At 43.8% G+C, this 20,255-nt stretch overlaps 1 protein-coding gene across 1 annotated transcript in view; it reads right to left on the bottom strand.

Moving 5' to 3' along the window:
* Positions 1 to 5,041: 5,041 nt before the first annotated feature.
* Positions 5,042 to 20,255, bottom strand: part of LOC122803252 (ubiquitin carboxyl-terminal hydrolase 12-like) — a gene marked incomplete at its 3' end in the record, with an annotated part of 535,227 nt that continues 520,013 nt past the window's right edge. The window contains 1 exon segment of the mRNA XM_044072845.1: positions 5,042 to 5,120. Coding sequence (XP_043928780.1) covers positions 5,042 to 5,120 — 79 coding nt within the window.

The following is a 20,255-nucleotide window of genomic DNA, read 5'->3' as shown; positions in this document are numbered from 1 at the left end:
GGTGTGACTACATCTGTGGAGGAAAAAAATGTGTGACTGAGGCACTGGTGACAGATATGCAGCTTATAAAACAAATGATATACATGGATATTTTTAGTGTAATCCCTTATCTACATACTTCAATGGGTAAATGGATCTATTAATAATGATGAACTAATAAAAGTACTGATAACACTCGCCACAGCCCAGGTTACTAAGGGGCCATCTCTGGCCAAAGGGCCAGCAAATTTTTTCTTCTATTACCAAGGAGCTGGAAAATGCCTGAGAAACAGCGTCAGTAACTTCAGAGAGGAGCTAAGGAAGTATGTTAACTATTACCCAAACAGCTGAAAGGACAAGAGGAGAACTCTGTAAGGGATCATTCTGATCTGTTCAGAACTGGGTGGTCAAGAACACCACATACACAAATGCTGTAGATCTAGAAAACTTGGTGGCTGACGGACTCCATGAAAACTTCACCACTCTGTCCCCCTCTATCAGTAAATCAGGACATTCCCAGTACCTGTCCCCTTCCCCTTATCTCTAGGGAGCAGGTCATCACTACCCTCTCAAAGGCAAAAAAATACAGCCCCCATGGGACCAGATAACATCCCAGGCTACATCCTACATGAACTCAGGCATGAACTTGCAGCACCATTAGGTATCCTATTCAACCAATGTCTGAGTACCAGCTTTGTCCCAGCTGAGTGGAGGACAGCGACCGTCATATCCCTTTACACAAAGGTGGCACGTCCACGGACTCAGGAAATTATAGTCTCAGACTAACTAGTGTGATCTGCAAGGCCATGGAACTGACTATCATGGACCTCATTAACAAGGACATTGGCAACCTCCAAACACTTGATCGCACACAGTTTTGCCTCGTCAAGGGGAGGTCATGTCTCTTAAATTTTTTGACTTCTTTGAGACAGTCGCCAAAGCCATGGATGAGGGAAGAAGGTCCACACTGCCTACCTTGACCTGGCCAAAGCCTTCAACACTATTTCCCACTTGAGCATAATAGATAAACTCTCTCAACTAGGCATCAATTCTGTATGTTACCAGATGGGTAGCTAACTGGCTCACTGATAGAACCCACCTAGTCAAAATAGGGGAAGCCACCTCAAGCAGTAGACCCGTAATGAGCGGCATACCCCAGGGTTCGGTCTAGGGGCCTCTGTTACTTGTGATATACTTTTCTGAGGTGCAGGCCAAAACCAGTGGGCTATGGCTGACTAAGTCTGCAGATGACTGCAAGCTGGGTACTGTCATTAATTCCCCTAGTGATGTGGACATGCTCCAAAAGGGTCTCACCCAAACAAACGACTGATGCCAGAAACATGGCCTCAAGCTGAATACCAAAAAATGCATCATCATCCCTTTTGGGGAGAGTGACGCCCCCACAAATTATCACATTAATAACGGCGTAAGCATGCAATCACTTGAGGGATTTGGGCACCCTGGTTGATAGCAACCTGACTTTTGATCACCATGTTGCTTCCATTGTACGGAAAGCTTTCTACCTGGCCCACCTCATAAGCAAGGGTATCTCATCCAGGGACAAGGAGGTCATAACATCCCTGCATACTTCCCTTATAAGGCCCATTACTGAGTACCTCGCAAAGCACATGCCGCAGCTGGAGAGACCACAGAGGTTCCTCACTAGGAGAATCCAAGGTCTCAAAAATCTACCATACACAGATAGGCTAAAAGCCCTATCCCTTTACTTAGTTTCATACAAACTCCTCAGAGGTGACTGCTGTTTGGCATACAAGGAGATCTCGGACCCAGTCTTGATGGGACTGCTGCATATCCCCATGTCAAGCTCCGCTCAAGTAACCCACATGCGTGGTCTCAACCTGGTCAGTGACATCAACAGAACTTGTTGGCGGGACAGATTTATGTCTCAGAGACTCCCCCCATCTGTGGAACAGACTCCCTCTGCATATCGAGCAGAGTACCTCTTTACCTCTTTTTATGCGCAACCAGGATAACTGGATGGGAAACAGAAAATACATCCCTGGGATTACACCCGTGTACCCGCTGGACAGGGGCATCGGGTGCCGATTTGTCTAAACATAGGATAAACTCTTGGTTAGGCTTACAAGGGCCTCAGGGCCAATAGCCTAGTAACTTCCTATGATCCTATGAGTGTGGAAGTATCTGCCAAGAAAAATGAGAGAGGATGCAGATCTGGTTAGTATTACTTAGGATGTCGTTCCATGTGTGCAGTACCAGAGTATTCTGTGGCCATATTAACAAAGATGAAGTAAAAAAACATGATCCGATGAAGCCCTTACAAAGCTATGGATGAAAATATGTAATTAATCTGTTTCTTGTGGGTGAACTGCATGGAGATGCTTTTGTTGTTTACTAGTATGCCAACCTGAATCCAACACCCACTGCCACACTCATACTGTCTTTCTACAAAGGAGATAAGATATAGTCCCTCCCTGTTTGTACCAGCCTACCAACACGTTGTCATGTTTGTATGCTATCAATCCTGAAGGTAACAGATTTGCTAGGATGATTGCTGTGATGTCCCAAACTATGATGTGAAGACTAGCCTCTGACTGATTCCAAAGTCCCTGGACAACTCTCTCCTCAAAATGCTCTACCCCCACCCCAGAGAAGAGGAATGTGGAATTACTGTTGTTGATGGGGAAGGCAGCACAAATGGCCTTTGAATGGATGGGGACAGCAGCCATCAGCTTAAATGATGACTGCATGACTGAGTCAACCAAATGGTGGTTGAAAGGGGCTCTGTTAGCTGAGACCACTCCATGGATAGCATCAATTGGAGGATCATCATGTGATGTCTGGCATAGTGTACCAAGGAAATTAAAGCTGTCATAAGGCTGAGAATTCTTGGACTAGCATAGCAAGGGATTCTGATATTGATACAGTTTTTGAATGCTGAAGATAGAGTCATCTTTCTGGAGTCAGTGACACTTAACTTGAAGTTGTGTCAAGATGGCATTTGAAAAAGGAAATTTGTTGTGAGGGGTGCATCAGTGATTTTTGATAGTTTAAAGACAAGCACAAAGTTTGACAGAGTTGTAAAAAGTAATCTCTGGCTGTTAGGAAGGATTCTCTGGATTTTGCAGCATAGGAGCCACTTATCTAAGTAAGGGAACACCCAGATCCGTTGTATCTGCAATTGAGCTATGACCACTACCATGCAATCTGTGAACACCCCGGGAAAGGAGGTTGTGGTTAGGCCAAAGGAAAGAGCTCTGAACTGGTACAGAGTGGCTCCTACCCAAAAGTGCAAAAATCTCCTGGACTCCTTTGCAATTTATATGTGGAAGTAGGCATCTTGCAGATCTACAGAGCACATCCAGTCATTTGCCTTTAGACATGGCAAGATTGAGACACTCCAACTATTCTGAAAGGGGCCTTTTTAATATATATGCTTAGGTTGCTGAGCTCCACCACTGGTCCAAAGTCCTTCTTTTTCTCTGTAGCCAAAAAGAAGTTTGAGTAGATTATTGACCATCTGTGGTCTGGTGGGCCCTAGTGGATGATTTTTTTGAATGAGGGGATGTGACCTCCTGGACAGCCACTTTCAACTGACTGGCTGGTACATTTGTTAATGGCTGCTTCTGAAATTGTGGTCTTTTGAAAAATAGTATGATATAGCCTCTGGAGATGATGTCTGTTACCCAGATGCCCTGTATGCTGGCCAACCACACATCTAGATGTTGAGATATGCACCCCTCAACAGCCTGCAGGGAACAATAATCATGAAAGCCTTCAAGGAGGGGGTAAGGGGTGCGCTGATTCCATCTTTTTGAGAAGGGTTCTCTGTACGCCTCATATTGTGAACCCCTTCGATAACAAGGTCTGTGCCCATTACAGGGGTCACTTCTGCCCCTATCTTAAAGAAAGTCATAGGGTTCACACTGGAATTTATGAAACCACAGAGATTTGGAACCCTTCTGATTCCTGCTGAATGATGAGGGTTTCAAAATTTTACTTCTAAAGCAGACAGCGTCTACATGTCCTACAAACTTTTCCTTAACAGTGAGGATTCATCATATGGGGTGTTAGTGAAGGAAGTGTATGCCTTTGTCTGGTGACCTGACTACACCATCAGCTGCACTGCAATGCAAACACATGTAGAGATTGGTCATATTAAAACCAGTCTCCACAACTTGTTTACCTAAGTCACTTGGCAATCTGTTCATGTCTGTCAAGTAGTTTTAACACCTGTACAGCAAAGGTATTGGAGGGGTAAGCTCATTTTTCCATCATGATAACCACTTTGGACTCCTTGTTTGGGGGGTGAACAGCAGAGTATCATCCAAGAGTTCTTTCTTGGTGGCTGATGCAACAATGGATCAACAATAAAGCTTTTAGGTCAAGACTGCCTATTTTTGCAAGACCTTGTTGGGTTTCCATGCAATGGCATCTGCTATGTTAGGTTCCTGCCATGCCCTCCTGGCAACCAAATCTATTGCACAGTTAGCAGCCGGGACCACCCAAGAGGTAAAAAGGGCAAGGCATATAGCTTGACCAACACTTTCTCATCCTGACACAGTGGGTCTGATGGCCAGCCTCTTCTCTGTTCCATCACTTTAAGAGCTTCAGTAATTTGTAACATCATTAGGAGAGGAATGGGAGAACCTTCTCTTTCATCCATGTCATTTTGATTCCTTCAGCCTTCATTTGCCTACTGTGTGACTTGAGCAAGTCACTTAGCCAGACAGTGCTTTGAGACAATTGGAAAACTGGGCTAGGCTTCTCAATGCCTTCTGGACAGCACACCTAGTAACTACCTACAAATCTATAAAGGGGTGTCTAACAACTTCCTTTGCAAGTTCCTAGGAATCTCTGACTGTGACAGGTTAAAGGCACTAGAGCACTAGCTAATGGCCAGACAAAATCCAAGGAGAGGCTCAGTACCCAACTGCTGGTCTGAACAGACTGATGAAACAGATCAGATTTTCATGCAAGCTATACCTCTGATGGTCAACTATTCAAGCGTGGGCTGTGAAAACAAACAGTTTACAGCACCTAAATTTTATGCAAAAAGGAAAGAACTATAACATAATCTTACCTCTACAATATCATCATCAAATAGCAACCAGAAGTCATGACTCTTCACTATTGCAATGTAATGCCCACGATTAGGACCACTAAAACAGAAAGGAAAAAAAAATGACTACCGTTTTATTTTGTGAAAGCTGAAGGCAAAATTAACAAAATTAGCAACTCTGCACTTAAAGCATATCAAGTTACCAACAGCATTTTAACAGGAAAATTATTCCACTTGTCTGGAGACAAGTCCATTTACCATAGCTCATTTTCAGCTAAGCTCTGGGGAGAAAAGTTTTATACAAATGGTAAACAGAAACGCACATTTCAGTGTGGTATTACTAGAGCACAACTGTGTAAGGTACTTTCTACTAACAGAGTAGCTTCAAGGATATGCACTAACAGTATATCACAACCAACTGGCTTTACTGACTTTTTGAACCACATTTTTTTCCAGATGGATTTTTCAATGGTGGCTTTTTCTGTCTAAATAAATAATGCAAACTTAAGTACTGACATAGGTGGTACAAAAACTCCCTAATATATCCCAGACTGTGATTTCATCTATTTTTATTGAGCGGGTTAGTCCCACTAGGAACTGCCTATTTTCAATGGGGACCCAAGGTAATATTCACATTGATTAGGGATAATTTGACCCAAACTCTAGAAAATTCCTTTGCTCTTCTTAATGGAGGACCAGCTGACTTCTGACACTGACAAAATCAACACTGTAAAGCATTCAGATATACAAGATGTATTACTTACTGATGAAACCATGGACACAGATCTGCAAGGAGAGGGATTACTTAACCATATTTTGGAGAATCTGTAAGAAGAAATTAAGCCTTCTCAAAGATAAGTTGCAGCCTCTTAGGGAGTCTTTCGGCTTTTCCCAGTTAGGGGTCGCCACAGCGGAACACAGGTCCACTAATGATTGGCAGTGGATTTTTATAGTGCCGAGTTGCCAGCCTGGCACACAACCTTCAAAGAAGGCACACCCATTCATGCACACACCTACCTGCATGTCTTTAAAAGTCACTTGACTGCAGGGAGGACATGCAGACTCCACACAGAAGGCGCTCCAGCCAAGAATCGAACGGGAGAACCTCTTGCTGTGAGGCGACAACGCTAACCACTGCACCACTAAGGCCAAGTAATATTAGAAAAAATGTGCAGAAAAACATGCTAAGATGGCTGTGAAAAACTCGGACTTATAATTGAGAACGATTTCCTGAATGAATTAGTGGGTGAAATTAAATTAACAAAATATCAGTTCTACTGGGCAGGCACTATGTGGAAGTGGCAGAGTGTGGAGAAGACATTGTCCTGCCTCTTCCCAGATTAAATATTTTTTGTGACTTCACTACAAGCACACTAAATTGCTGCCTACACACTGCTTTTTCTAGACACTCCTTAAACCTCTGGGTGCTACAGTATGACAGCTACTGTCTTATTCATGTAGGTAAAGAACCTTAGTCTGGCAACTCTTTTTAACTATATAATGATGCTGTTGTTAAAAAAAGATTGCAAACCATCGATAGAATTTTTACTCACAGACTAAGTAATGATAAGAAGGAGGGTATTCTTGCAGTTTCATACAGATGTCTCTCCCAAAGCTCACATTAAAAAGGAAATATAACTGTGCAAGTTAACTTGCTATAACAGTGGCTGTTCACATGGATCACTGTTATGGTAGCAATACCTACATGGGATGCATCCTGCCAAGATTAGGATCACTCAGTCTACTAAACTTTGGGTTCCTTCTTCACACACCATACATATGTGTTTAGCATTTGATTATGCGCTAGTATAACAGGAATGTAAGGATGTGCCAAAAATCAGAGCCTTCTTGCCAGAAGGGGAGACTGAAGCCAGAAGTTCAACAACTTTTTAGTCAAAACCAGCAAAGACTGTCAAGTCAGGTAGGCAAAGGTAAAGTAGGGAAACCACACAGGCCTGGAAATAGTACAAAAGAAAAAAAAAAGGATGCTGGAGGGTAGTAATACTGCAGCAGACTGAAATAGTAAGTTAACTTACACTACCATACTATGTTTTACTTTGGATCACCCCTGCAGTAGTAACTAGATGGGACAACTGTAACAGGTTAGAAAGAATGAGTAGAAGAACAATCTCCACAGTCTAGAAGTCCCTATAGTAAGTCTTCTGCAAATACTGCTCTAGCTCTGGGACTGAATCTAGTCTGTAGTGCCTAGAAAGGTATACAGAAGACCACTTTGCTGTTTCTAGATTAGACTAGAGTCCATCCCTTTCCAAAAAGCCACAGTAGTAGTCTACACTCTGGTAGATTGGGATTTGACTTTCAGAGAAGGCTTTTACCATGCTGGTAGTTACAAAACTGGACAGCCTGAAACAGCCTTCTAGAAATGGTTTGTTTAGATACTGACTCCCCTTTCTTTTTCCCATCAAAGGAAAAAAAGTTGTTAGATTTCCCAAATTCTTTAGTCCACTTCAGGTAAAATCTTAACTTTCTATGGATGTCCAAAGTATGCAGGATTCTCACTCCTCTGTTTTTGGCCTCAGGCTAGACAACAGGCAGCTGAATGGTCTGATTTAAAGTATACTCGGAAACAACTTTTTGACATAAAGGAAGGTTTGGATATAAAACTCATCCTTTTTGTCAAATCAGACATGGCAGTGTAGGCATTAGGGCCTGCAATTTAGATTCCCATATACCTGAAGTCAAAAATGACCAAAACAGTCTTCCATGTGAGAAGCTTTAAAGGACTGCCTACAGGTTCAAAAGGGGAGATAATTAACTTCTCCATCACAAAAATAATATCTTAAGGAAATTCCACTTTTTTTTCTGAGTGGTCTAACAAGTAAACCTCCTTTCAAAAATTACTTAACTTGAAAACAATGAAGAAATGTAGATCCAAAGGTAGGGAAGCAGAAATAACCAAAATGTGTTCCTTGAACTAGAAAAGCCTTTGCTTGGGGTGGATCTTGCATGTTATGTTGCACCAACTAGAAAATCTTTTCCATGTGGCAAAGTATGACTTTCAAGTATTAGGTTTTCTAATATCCATTAATACCTGATGCATGTCCTTAGAAAAAGATGTGCCTACATGGGATCAAAAACCCATCATCCATACTGGTGTAGATTCTGAATGTTGGGGGTGGAACAGGGATCCCTTATTCACTCTGTTGGCAAGTTTCTGATACTTGCCCCTGGCCAGATGCATAACAGACAGAGTTACTAGAAGCATCTTTGGCAAGTCCATCTTAATCGTTGCAAGAACTTTAGATGTCACAGGAGAAAGGAATATAACATTTCTATTCATGGGAAAGAAAGCGCATCTGTTTTCCAGCTATTTTTGTAAGCTGTCTTGGAACTGAACTGGTTTGGTTGTATATTGAGATAGTAGGCAAACTTGGAGAGCTTTCCACAGATGGACAATCTCCTGGAAGACCTCTGGGTGTAGCATCCATTTTAGAGGCTCTATCTTGGATCTGCTCAAAGTGTCTGCACTTCTGTTCTGCTATGATGGAACGTTTATGGCCTGCAGAGCGAGTTTTTTCTGTATTGCCAGCTCCCTGGTTATCATGGATAGCCTGCACATAGGGTATAACTTGTTTCCCATTGTTTATATATCGCATCACTATGGTGTTTGTCTTTTATGCTGAACATGGGTCGAAGGTCCACAGCTGATTTAAAGCATTGACAGTTTTTATTATAGTCATCATCTCCTTGAGAGTTATATGCTTGTTCCTGAAATGAGGTTCCAATATGTCCTGAACCTTGATGCCTTCAGATACTGTACCCCCATACAAAGCCTTAAGCATCTGTTATGATGGATTGTGTGTGTGTGTTTTGGGGGGGGGGTCAGGGAGGCCAGCTTGGGTTTAGCAAGACTTGACTGGCCCAGCACAGGAGTTCCTGCCTGATTAAACTGAAAACTGGAATTTGAAAAGATAAGGGACTAAGATGATGTATCCAGACTGATGACCTGAGGTACCACTGGATCCAGGTAATGTAAGGATAGAATAGTAAAACAGATGCATGAAATGAAAATTTGGACAAACTGGTAATTAAATACAAATGGAGTACTGGCAGGGTAAGTTACAAAATATTCTGACAATAAAGAATGGGAGGCTGAACCAATTTGTGATGACTTCAATCCAGCCACCCATAACCCTCTTTTTTTCTTCCCAGTTTTGCATATGGGTTCAGGGTATCACATCAATAGTGACCATCTACAGCCAATATTCACACTGCCTGTTCACATACTGAAATGGTATTTGTATGTGGGTAATTTTTGATATATTTACTTTCTGATAATTTAATTATCAGTTAATCAGAAGTGATTTTCTTGTGAATGCTATTAGATTTGGTTTGTTAAAAAATGCTCTTCTTGATGGCCACTGAGAAAGGAGGAGAAAATACAGCTGACCAACCAACATAACAGTAGATGTTTAAATGTAGTTACTGTTGCAGACATAACTTCAAGGGAACTCTGCTAAAGGCTGAGGCTAGATGTCTGGCCAGACTTTCAGAGCTGAGCAACCATCCCCTCAGCTGGACTGATGTTGCCTTTACCTCACACACCTTCAAGTACTTGGTATACAGGTGATGTCCAACCATGTAATCTTTGACTCTTTCTTACCTACACTTAGTTTAGTGTCAGCTTGGGGGAAGATGCTGCAGAACCAGTGTAATTTCCCAGGGTTCTTGACCTCAGACTCAGACAGGATGGTGGTCGGAGACCTTAACTACAACAGTGACCATACCATATCTGTTATACAGTAAGTTGGTTAGCACAACTGTACTATGTTCTTTGTCTGGATAACTGCTGCATTAGGTTTGGTATCAGAAGTTCGAAGTGGGTCCAGAGGCCAAACGGCGACATTGTCAAAGTGCAAATTTCGCCCCATCTCGACCGGGTCTATATTAGAACATTGAAGTTTCAAAACTTCGAATGTTCTAATATCGACTCCTATTCAGCGAAAGCTCAGAACAGCGAATTTTTTCCTACGGAAAAAATCTGCTGTTCCAAAACACATACACACAACACAAGCACACCAAACAAACAGCAATCCACACACATACGCCTAAAATCTTACACCTAACCCTACACTAAACTATACACACACCACTAACTATCCACTTACCATAACCCAAACCCTAACCCTAAGGTCCATCACTATCGCACACTCACCTCACCCACGCCCCTAACCCTAACTCACTTAACCCGCCCTAACCCTCACGTCCACACAATCACACACATACCTAACCCGCACCCTAACCCTAACTAACCTAACCCGCACTCAATCGCACACTTACCTGAACCCGACCCATAACTTTCCACCACAACTCTGAAAATACCGAAGCAACAGAAATGGACAACCTAATTCTTTCCCTAGGAAAAAAATTAGCTTTTCTGTTGCTTCGATATTTTCAGCTTTCGCTGAATAGGGGTCGATATTAGAACATTAGAAGTTTTGAAACTTCGCTGTTTTAATATAGACCCTCTCGACCTATGTTAAAGCCCATTTTCAAGGTTTACATCGGGTCGTATTTCGACAATGTTGGAATTCGACATTGTCTCTTTCGCAGAAGTGGGTCGATGAACCCATCATTCAATGGGGTCTGGTTTGACCTTCTGATGGTAAACCACTGCAGTCATACCGTGAGATTACCAAAACTGATCCTCCACTCAGGAAGGGTGGTTGGACTACTGGGAAGAGGACAGCATGCCCTTCAGTACAGCAGATGCACACCCAGCTCTAGCCTTGGAGATGAGGAAAGACCTGTAATGTTTCAAAAAAGTGTAGACTGAAAACCATCTGGCTACCTTTAAAATGATCTGTGTACCAACCCACTTGAGGTATATTGTAGTAGTGGTAATGTCCCTGGTAGAACATGGTCTGCCATTTCCTTGTACAAGTCTGATGTATGCCTTGTGACTTAAAAAAAAAAAAAAAAAAAAAAAAAAAAAAAACACAAACAGTGGGCTAGCTAATTTAGAAATAGTCTGCTTAAACAGAAGTAGTACTTTTTTTTAGCAGTGTCAGTGCAACAGGTAACACACTTGCCTTTGGTACAAAATACTGTGGTTTCTATTCCCACACGAGGTAGATGGACTGCTGACACTACAATGCAATACACGGGAGTGCTGCATTCCTCAGTGTGTTGCCTGTTAAGTGAGATGTTAAAGTCCCATTTGCTTGAGTTGGATAGTTCAGGTGGCTGTAAAATATCCCACTGTGCCTATCGAAAAAGGGCAGGGGCTATTTATTTATATAAAATGAAAATAAGTTCTGTCTTACCATAACGTTCCATCTGTATTATTGATCCTCGTTCAGTCATTACGCATGGGTATCGGTTCCGACCTCGGAACCGAGCAGGCCATTTTCCAAGCTCGCGTCAGCTTCAAACTCTCAAGCTAAACTCTTACTCACAATCCCCCTCTCCCTGTTACCTCAGATTGAGTTTGCAAGTCAAAAGAAGGTAGAGGCTACCTCTGGTCAAATAACCTAAGAGAACCGGATGGTGAGATCCACTAGAAACCACAGGAGAGGGAAGGAGGGAGGGTCGTTAATGACTGAACGAGGATCAACAATACAGATGGAATGTTATGGTAAGACATAACTTCTTTATCTGATATTGTTAATCCTCGTTCATTCCTTACGCATGGGACAGAGTCCCCAGCTACCTCTATTCCTGGGAGGCTCTCATGGAAGGACATTCCTGATCACCAGAGAACCGAAAGATGCTCTTCCCCTGGAGGCCAAATCCAATTTGTAATGACTGATGAAGGTATGAGGCGTAGCCCAAGTTGCAGCTGCACAAATGTCATGTAAAGAAGCTCTGGCATGGAAGGCAGCAGAAGTTGCCACTGACCTTGTTGAATGAGCTTTCATGGTTGTAGGCAACGAGATATTATGTTGTGTATAAATGAAGGTCACACATTCTTTCAACCATCTAGCTAATGTGACCTTAGCAACAGCAGATCCTAATCTAGGTCCAGAAAAGGCCAAAAATAACTGGTCAGATTTACGAAAGGACCTAGTCCTGTAAGTAAAAATGGATTTGCCTGTGGATATCTAGGGTATGTAGGTAATACTCTCCTCTGTTCGAATGATTGGGAAAGAAAACTGGCAATTCAATGGTTTGATTAATGGACATTTCAGAGATCACTTTTGGCAGAAAGGATGGATTAGTTCTCAGAGACACTATCTCTATGAAAAATTAAGTATGGACTCTTGATACATAAAGCTTGAAGCTCCGAAATCCGTCTGGCAGAAGTAATGGCGACCAAAAACAAGGTTTTCCATGACAAATGCTTGAGGTCGCAAGAAGAGGCTGATTCGAAGGGTGGCAACGTCAGAGCTTGTAGAACTAAAGATAAATCCCATGGTTGAATAGGTTCTCTAAAAGGTGGCTTCAGATGATTTACACCTTTTATGAAGGTCTTGCACAATTTGTGGGACATAAGAGAGGAATCTTGGAGACCCTCATGAAAATTAGAAATTGCAGCCAAATGAACTCTAATGGTAGAGGCCGACAGACCCGATTGGAAAAGGTCGGCCAGATAGTCTAGTATTGACACTGGTGCTGAGAAGGGATCTACTTGTTTATCTTTCAGCCAACACGTAAATCTTTTCCACTTGCTCAGATAAGTAATTCTAGTGGAAGACTTATGAGATGCAATGAGAATGTCACATACTGGGAAAGAAAGATCATTCTGCCTGGCGATCAAGGGAATTGCAGTAGCCAAGCTGTGAGCTTCAGGCAGTTCAAGTTGGGATGAATCAGGTTCTGTGGATGTGAGATCAACTCCGGGGTTGGATGGAGAATCCATGGTCGATCTAGTAGGTGAGCCCAAAGGAAGGGGAACCAAATCTGTCGAGGCCAATATAGTGCTATGAGGCTCACCTTGCTCTTCAACCGACGGGCTTTCTTCAGAAACTGGGGAATGAGGGGAAAGGGTGGGAATGCGTAAAGAAGACCTGAGGGCCAATCGTAGACTAGAGTGTCCCTGGGTGACTGTCCCGGAGGGGGAATCAGGGCGAAGTAGTTGCTGCATTTGTAGTTGGTCAGGGATGTAAAGAGGTCGCAGCAAGGACGGCCCCAGTGTTGGAAGATCTCCGCCGCTATCAAGGGATTCAGGGACCACTCATGAGGTTGAAAAATGCACCTGCTGAGTCTGTCTGCTATCACGTTGGAACTCCCGGGAATGTGCGTTGCTAGAAGAAAACAGTTGGTAGCCATCGCCCATTGCCATATCCTCACGGCCTCTCAACAAAGGGGGTAAGATTTGGTTCCGCCTTGCTTGCTGATGTACCAGACCACCGCCATGTTCTCTGACTGAATCGCAATTGTCCCAGATGGCAGCAGGGGATGGAATGCTTGCAACACCTGAAGCACCACCCTCAGCTCTAGAACATTTATATGTAGATGGGCCTCCAGTTTGGACCAAGTGCCTTGGACTGTCTGCCCCTGACATAGCCCCCCCCCCCCTCCAATCAGGGAGGCATCCGTGGTCACTGTGGCCTTGGGTTGCTGGAGGGAGAAGGGGTGAGACCATTGTGACAGACTGTGTGTCATCCACCAATTTAAATACTGTTTGCACCTGTGGGTTACATGAATCATGGCTGAAAGAAGATGCTGAAAGGGATACCATTTTGTGAGCAGTAGCCATTGTAGAAGCCTCATGTCAAACCTGGCCAGGGGGACAATGGTGATGGAGGCCTGCCATGGAACCCAACAGCTGTAGAACCGAGTGAGCCATGGATTTCTCCCTTGAAAGGATTGGAATCAGTTGTTGCTTTATCCTTAAAATTCTGTACTCTGGAATGGTAGCTCTGCAATTCTTTGTGTCCAAGATAACCCCTATGAATTCTGTCGACTGAGATGGGGTGAGACTGGATTTTTGCCAGTTTATGGTTATGCCTAGCCTTTGTGCAGTGAGAAGAGAGTATGCCAGGGCTTCTTCAAGTAGATGTCTGGTGGAGGCGGAAATGAGCCAGTCGTCTAGGTATGGAAACACTTGGAATCCTTGAAGTCGCAAGTGAGCTGTAACAACTGCCATGCACTTTGTGAACACTCTGGGGGCTGTAGAGAGTCCAAAGAGGAGTATTCTGAACTGGTAGTGACTGGCTCCCGCACGGAAGCGAAGAAATCTTCTTGATGGCCTGTCCACTTTTATGTGGTAGTACGCATCTTGAAGATCTATCGAGCACATCCAATCGTCTTCTTCCAAAAGCGGGAGGATAGACTGTATTGTGACCATCTGGAATTTTTGTACTCTCACAAACTTGTTCAATACACTGAGATCCAAAATTGGTCTCCAGTCCCCGGTTTTCTTTGGCACCAAAAATAGTCTTGAGTAGAATCTGGACCCTATCTGGTCTGGAGGGACTATCTGGATGACTCTCTTTCTTAGCAGCTTTTCTATCTCTAGTGCTGCTTCTTCCCTTTGACTGGGTGGAACGTCGGGAAGGTTTTTTTGAAGGGACAGGAGAAATATCGAAGGGGATATGATAACCTCTGGTTATAATCCTTTGTACCCAAGAATCGGTGGTGATGGTTAGCCAGGCAGAAGGATACAAGGAGAAACGACCCTCAACCACCTCCAGAGGAAAAGAGTTGGGCCACTCTTCAGGAGCGCTGGTAGGGTTGGTCAGGGAAAGAGTCCCTGGAACCCTCGTTACGCGGACCCCCTCTGCCCCAAAAGGAGAGTCTTCCCTGTGAGTTTCTCCCTCTGCCTCTAGGGGAAAACTTGGTCTGTGTGTCACGGAAAGGACCCTGAGATTTCTTGAACCATATCTTCCCATTCTTTTGGTTTCGGGAGAAAGCACGTTGAGGGGAAGAATAACGGACTCCTATGGCAGAAAGGGTCTTACCGTCCTGTTCACATCTGGCCAGTGTGCTTTTAACTTTGGGTCCAAACAATGAAGAGGCCTCAATGGGAGCATTAAGAAAGAAAGCCTTAAAGGGTTTCGCGAAATTGCACAAGTGCATCCAGGTGTGTCGTCTCAAGACTGCCGCTGAACCGCTGCTCTAGCTGCTCCTTCTGATGCATGAGATATCAGTCGCATAGAGGAGTTAGATACTGACTCAATGGTGGCCAGCTGAGAGGCCACTTTGTCACGGACCTCATCAGACACGGCACCAGCCAAGGTTTCAGAGAGCTCAGAAATCAGATCCCTTTGAAGCCTGGTAAAGTGTGCCATAATTCAGGGTCGCTGATGCAAAGGTGCGCTTCCCTATCCTGTCCAGGGCCCGGGACTCTTTGTTAGGCAGAGGGACAGTCTGGCTTTCTTCTTCTGCCAGATCCTTTTTTGTTGTGGCCACCACCACCAAAGCATCCACAGGAAGACCTTTTGACCAATGTGGATCCGTAGCAGGAGGGGACAAAATCTTATCTGGCCTCCGGGGAATAGCTTTGATGGTGTCAGGAGACTTCCAAGCACGCTGCACGATAAGCCGAACAAGTTCATCGGCAGGTGGAGTAAAGTACAGTTTTGTACCTACCATAAATGTAGATGTTCGAGTGTTCACCCTGCTGCAGTCATCACACTTGGGTTATCCTGCTGTCAGGCGGTCCCGCAGTCGGCCCGAATTCCAAAGTCTTGGTCCGGCATCGGTTGCTGTCGCTTCCTCCCTGACGTCAGTGCGCCAGCGGTATATAAGCAGCATCCGACACCATTTTCTTCAGTTTTTCTTGCCCCAGATGTCAGGTGCCCCCAATAGGTAGGCAAAAAAAAAAAAAAAAAAAAAATATATATATATATATATATATATATATATATATATAGCTATATAAAAATAAAACAAAACCCTTAGGCACAAGCAAATACACCACAGAGGTAGTATAGGATAGAGTGGTAGAGATAAGTTCGGCTAGTTCAGAGGGGATGGAGGGAGGGTAACCTGGACTGCAGCAGGGTGAACACTCGAACATCTACATTTATGGTAGGTACAAAACTGTACTATGTTCATCGTGTTACCCTGATGCAGTCATCACACTTGGGTTGAATCCCAAAGCTAAGGATGGGAGGTGGAGTCAGACAGGGTTAGAAGAAGCCCGTAAGCCCTGCAAAACTGCAGTGGCAAAACCAGCTCTAGTCTTAGAGTATAAGTGATAGTGTTTGGTGAAGGTGTGCACTGAACTCCAAGTAGCAGCTTCCAGAATATCCTTGGTTGGCACTCCCCTGAGAAAGGCTGCTGATGTAGCTGTAGCCCTGGTGGAGTGGGACCTAATGTTAGCAGGAACTGGTTTCCCATGATGTGTGTAACAGAAACGTATGCAATGCCCTATCCATTTTGAAATGGTCTGTTTTGAGATAGCTTTTCCTTGTGATCCTGTAGCATAGGCTACAAAAAGCTGGTCAGTTTTTCTGAAAGCTTTAGTTTTATCCAAGTAGTAACGTAATTGCCTGTGAATGTCCAAAGAGTGCAGGAGTCTTTCTCCTTTGTTCTGGGAATTTGGGAAGAAGGTGGGCAAGTGAATGGTTTGGTTTAGGGCCACACTGGATACCACCTTTGGCATAAAGGAAGGATTTGTTCGTAGAGAGACTCTGTCTTGATGAAAAATAATGAAAGGTTCCACTGCCATTAGTGCCTGTAGCTCTGAGACTCTTCTAGCTGAGGTTATTGCTAGTAGTAGGGCAGTTTTCCAGGAAAGAAATTTTAAATCAGCAGAAAAAGCTGGTTCAAAGGGCGGTAGTGTAAGCTTTTCCAGAACAATGTTGAGATCCCAAGTAGGTGTTGGAGCTCTCCAAGTTCTTAGCCCCTCTGACGAACCGTCTCAGGAGTGGATGTGAGAATAAAGGAGGATCCGTGCTGTAATGAGCTGAAATTGCTGAGGCGTGGATCTTAAAAAGGAAAATCCTTTGTGTAACATCTCGGTTAAATATTGTAGAATCTGAGCGATGTTTGGATGAAGGGGGTTTAGGCCTTTAGCCTGGTTCCAGGCGCAAAATCTTTTCCATTTGTCTGAATAGGTTTTCCTGGTGCTGGGTCTCCTGGCCTCCAGAATGACATCCATAACAGCTTTGGATAAAGGTGTTGGCTGGTTGTTTAGGTAATTTGCCATGCAGCCAGGTTTAAAGTTTTGAGCTGGTTGTGTAGAATCTGATGATCTCGCTGGGTGAGCAGATGAGGAATTTGTGGCAAAATCCATGGTGGGCCGTGGGCCATGTTCCTTAAAATTGGGTACCAATGCTGGCGTGGCCAGTCTGGTGCAACGAGTATCATTTGTGGTCTCTCTAATCTGACTTTCAGCAGTACCTTTGCTAGAAGAGGTAGTGGAGGGAAGGCATACACTGTTAATGTTTTCCAACTGAATGAGAGGGCGTCCACTTTCCAAGCTAGTGGATGGAAGGTCCTTGTGCAAAATATTTGAAGTTGGTGGTTGTGGGGGCTTGCAAACAGATCTATGTCTGGGTGTCCCCATTTTTGAGCTATCATTGCAAATACTTGTGGATCTAGTTTCCATTCATGTGGATCCATGATGTTTCTGCTTAGGTCGTCTGCCAATGTGTTTTTCTGTCCTGGCAGGAATTGTGCTTGTAATTGAACCTGGTAAGACAGTGCAGTGTTCCACAAGGTCATTGCTTGCCTGCATAGAGGGTAGGAATGTGTGCCCCCTTGCTTGTTTATGTACCACATGACTGTGGTATTGTCCGTCTTTATTAGTAGTTGTCCTGGGTGTAGAAGGTCCTTGAAAGCTGTTAGGGTATTCTGTACTGCTAGCATTTCTTTTTGATTGATAGGCAAATGCCTCTGATCTGTAGTCCATTTGCCCTGAATGCACTGCCCTGCCATGTGTGCTCCCCAGGCATAGTCCGATGCATCTGTTGTCATAGTTTGCCTGGCTGTGGGTAAGGTGAAAGGCTGACCCTTGTTGAGGTGACATGCCTGTGCCCACCATAGAAACTCCTGTTGAAAACAGGGAATGAGTGGTATCATTGTTTCCAAGCTGTGGCTGTGCTGAGTCCATACACTTTTCAGGTACCATTGTAATTTCCTAATATGCAGTTTTGCAAATGGTATTAGTAGTATGCAAGATGCCATGAATCCAAAGCCTGCAGAATTTTTCTTGCAGGGAGTTGGGTCTTTGTTGCCATTATTGTGAAATATTGAAACAGCTGTCGTTGCTTGTCTGGCGTGAGACAAGCCATCTGGGCCGTTGTATTCAAGCTGGCACCCAGGAATATTATGTTTTGTGAGGGCACTAGTTTTGATTTCTTTCCGTTTCCTGTGTACCCTAGGCAACTTAGGTGTTTGACAAATGACAGATGCTTTAAAAGAATGTCTTTGCTTTCTGCTTGAATTGTCCAGATATGGGTATATTTGAATTCCTCTTTGTCTGCATTATGCAATTACTGGTGCCAGGCATTTTGTGAAGACCCTGGGCGCAGTAGATAAGCCAAAGGGCAGTGCAGAGAATTGATAATGCTTTGAACCTACAATGAAGCGGAGGTATCTTCTGAAATTTTGTCTGATAGGGACATGCAGGTATGCCTCCTTGAGGTCCAAAGTGACTAGTCAAGCATTCTTGCCCAGCATGGGAAGAAGCTGCTGTAGTGTTAGCATCTTGAATTTTGGTACTTGCAGATACGTGTTCCGAACTGAAAGATCCAGAATGGGTCTCCATGCTTTGTCCTTTCTTGGGACTAGGAAGAGTCTTGAGTAAAATCCTTGTCCTTGCTCCTGTGTAGGCACCTGTTGAATGGCTCTCATGTTCATGAGAGCTGTAATTTGTTTTTGTGCCTCTGCCCATTGATTTGGTGGCAGGTTTGGCATTCCTTTGTTCCTTGGTAAGGTATGAAAGTGGAATCTGTATCCTTGGGAGACGATGTTTAGAACCCATTTGTCTTTTGTGATGATGTGCCAGTTGTCTGCAAAAAAATGCTAGTTTTCCTCCCAAGGGAGTTGCCAGGAGAGATTTGCTAGGTAGTTTGAGGATAGAGTCATTGTGTTTGTCTTCTGCTAGCTTGGGGCCTCTGTCTTCTCCTCCTTTCTGGGTAGCAGAACCCCATTGGCGAGGTTTGTATGGGTCCTGTGACTGACCTCTGCCTCTTGGGCATCTGTATTTACCCCTCTGTGATCTGTCTGAAGCTGGGAAGGACCAGTTTTTTGTTGGCCAATTTCTGCTGAATCGAGGGGGTTGTTGTACCTGCAAAAAATCCTTGACCGTTTGCATAGACTTTGCCTTATCCTCCATTTTCTTTAAAACATCTTCTGCTTTGACACCAAATAATACATCCTGCTGTAAAGGTGCATCCAATAATTTTGCTTTAACATGGTCAGGGAGGGTTTGTTCTTTTAACCAAGCAAGCCTACGTAAGACAGAGCCAGTAACAGCTGCTCTACAAGAAGCTTCCAATGAGTCAAATCCGCATTGTAAAGTATGTTTGCCCACCTGTTCAGCTGCATGCAACAGATCCTGCATTTCTTTGAATTCAGGCAGTTCTGAATGTGTGTTCATTTTTTGTTTTAACTGAGACATTAGAAATTGTTGATATTTCAACATGTGAAACTGGCAATTTAATGCTCTCATAGCCAGAGTAGCTGAGGTGTATATTTTCTTGCCCCATCTATCTAGGTCTCTGGAATCCCTTTCAGAGGGCACAGGATTTTTAGCCACAGAAGCTTTTGCTCCCTTAGGACCCTGGGAAATTTTTCTGGGTCAGCTACAGGGCTTTTATAAAGGAATTTGTGTGAGTCAGGTACTCTGTAGTATGTGTCTGGTTTGGCTGGAGCAGGAGGAAGAGAGTCTGGATTTAAACTAGACTCCAAGTAAACATCATCCACAATATCCAGAACAGGAGGGATAGCAAGAGGTCTGTGCTGGGGTAGTAAGAGGAACTCTCGGAGCCTTTTCTTAGAATCTGAGTAATCCTGGCCTTCCCAGTGTAAATGTTCCCTCATGGTATGTAAAGTTTCTCCAAAGGAGTAGTCTTCAGGGGGAGATGCTGAGGGAATAGAGTCTTCAGCATCAGAATCTTCATAAGGTGGAAAAGTATACTCCTGTTCCTCAGAAGAATCTGAGGAGAGAGAAACCTGGTCAGAGGATGCATAATCCTCCTCTTGTCTTGGTCTTTTATCAGGAGGGGGATGGGAACCCCTGATAAGGGTGATCAAATCTTCAGCCATCTTAAGCATCTGTTTCTTAGGCATGGGGCCTTGAACTGTAGACTGATGTACAGTTTTCTTTGATTTTAAAGGAGTTTTAAGTTTAGCATAAGATTTAATGGTGAGTGTA

This window comes from Protopterus annectens, chromosome 5.part1, assembly GCF_019279795.1.
Source record: "Protopterus annectens isolate FY-2018-M chromosome 5.part1, PAN1.0, whole genome shotgun sequence".
Lineage (NCBI taxonomy): Eukaryota > Metazoa > Chordata > Ceratodontiformes > Protopteridae > Protopterus > Protopterus annectens.
The sequence above is the reverse complement of the archived record's forward strand: the minus strand, read 5'-3'. Positions and strand labels throughout refer to the sequence as shown.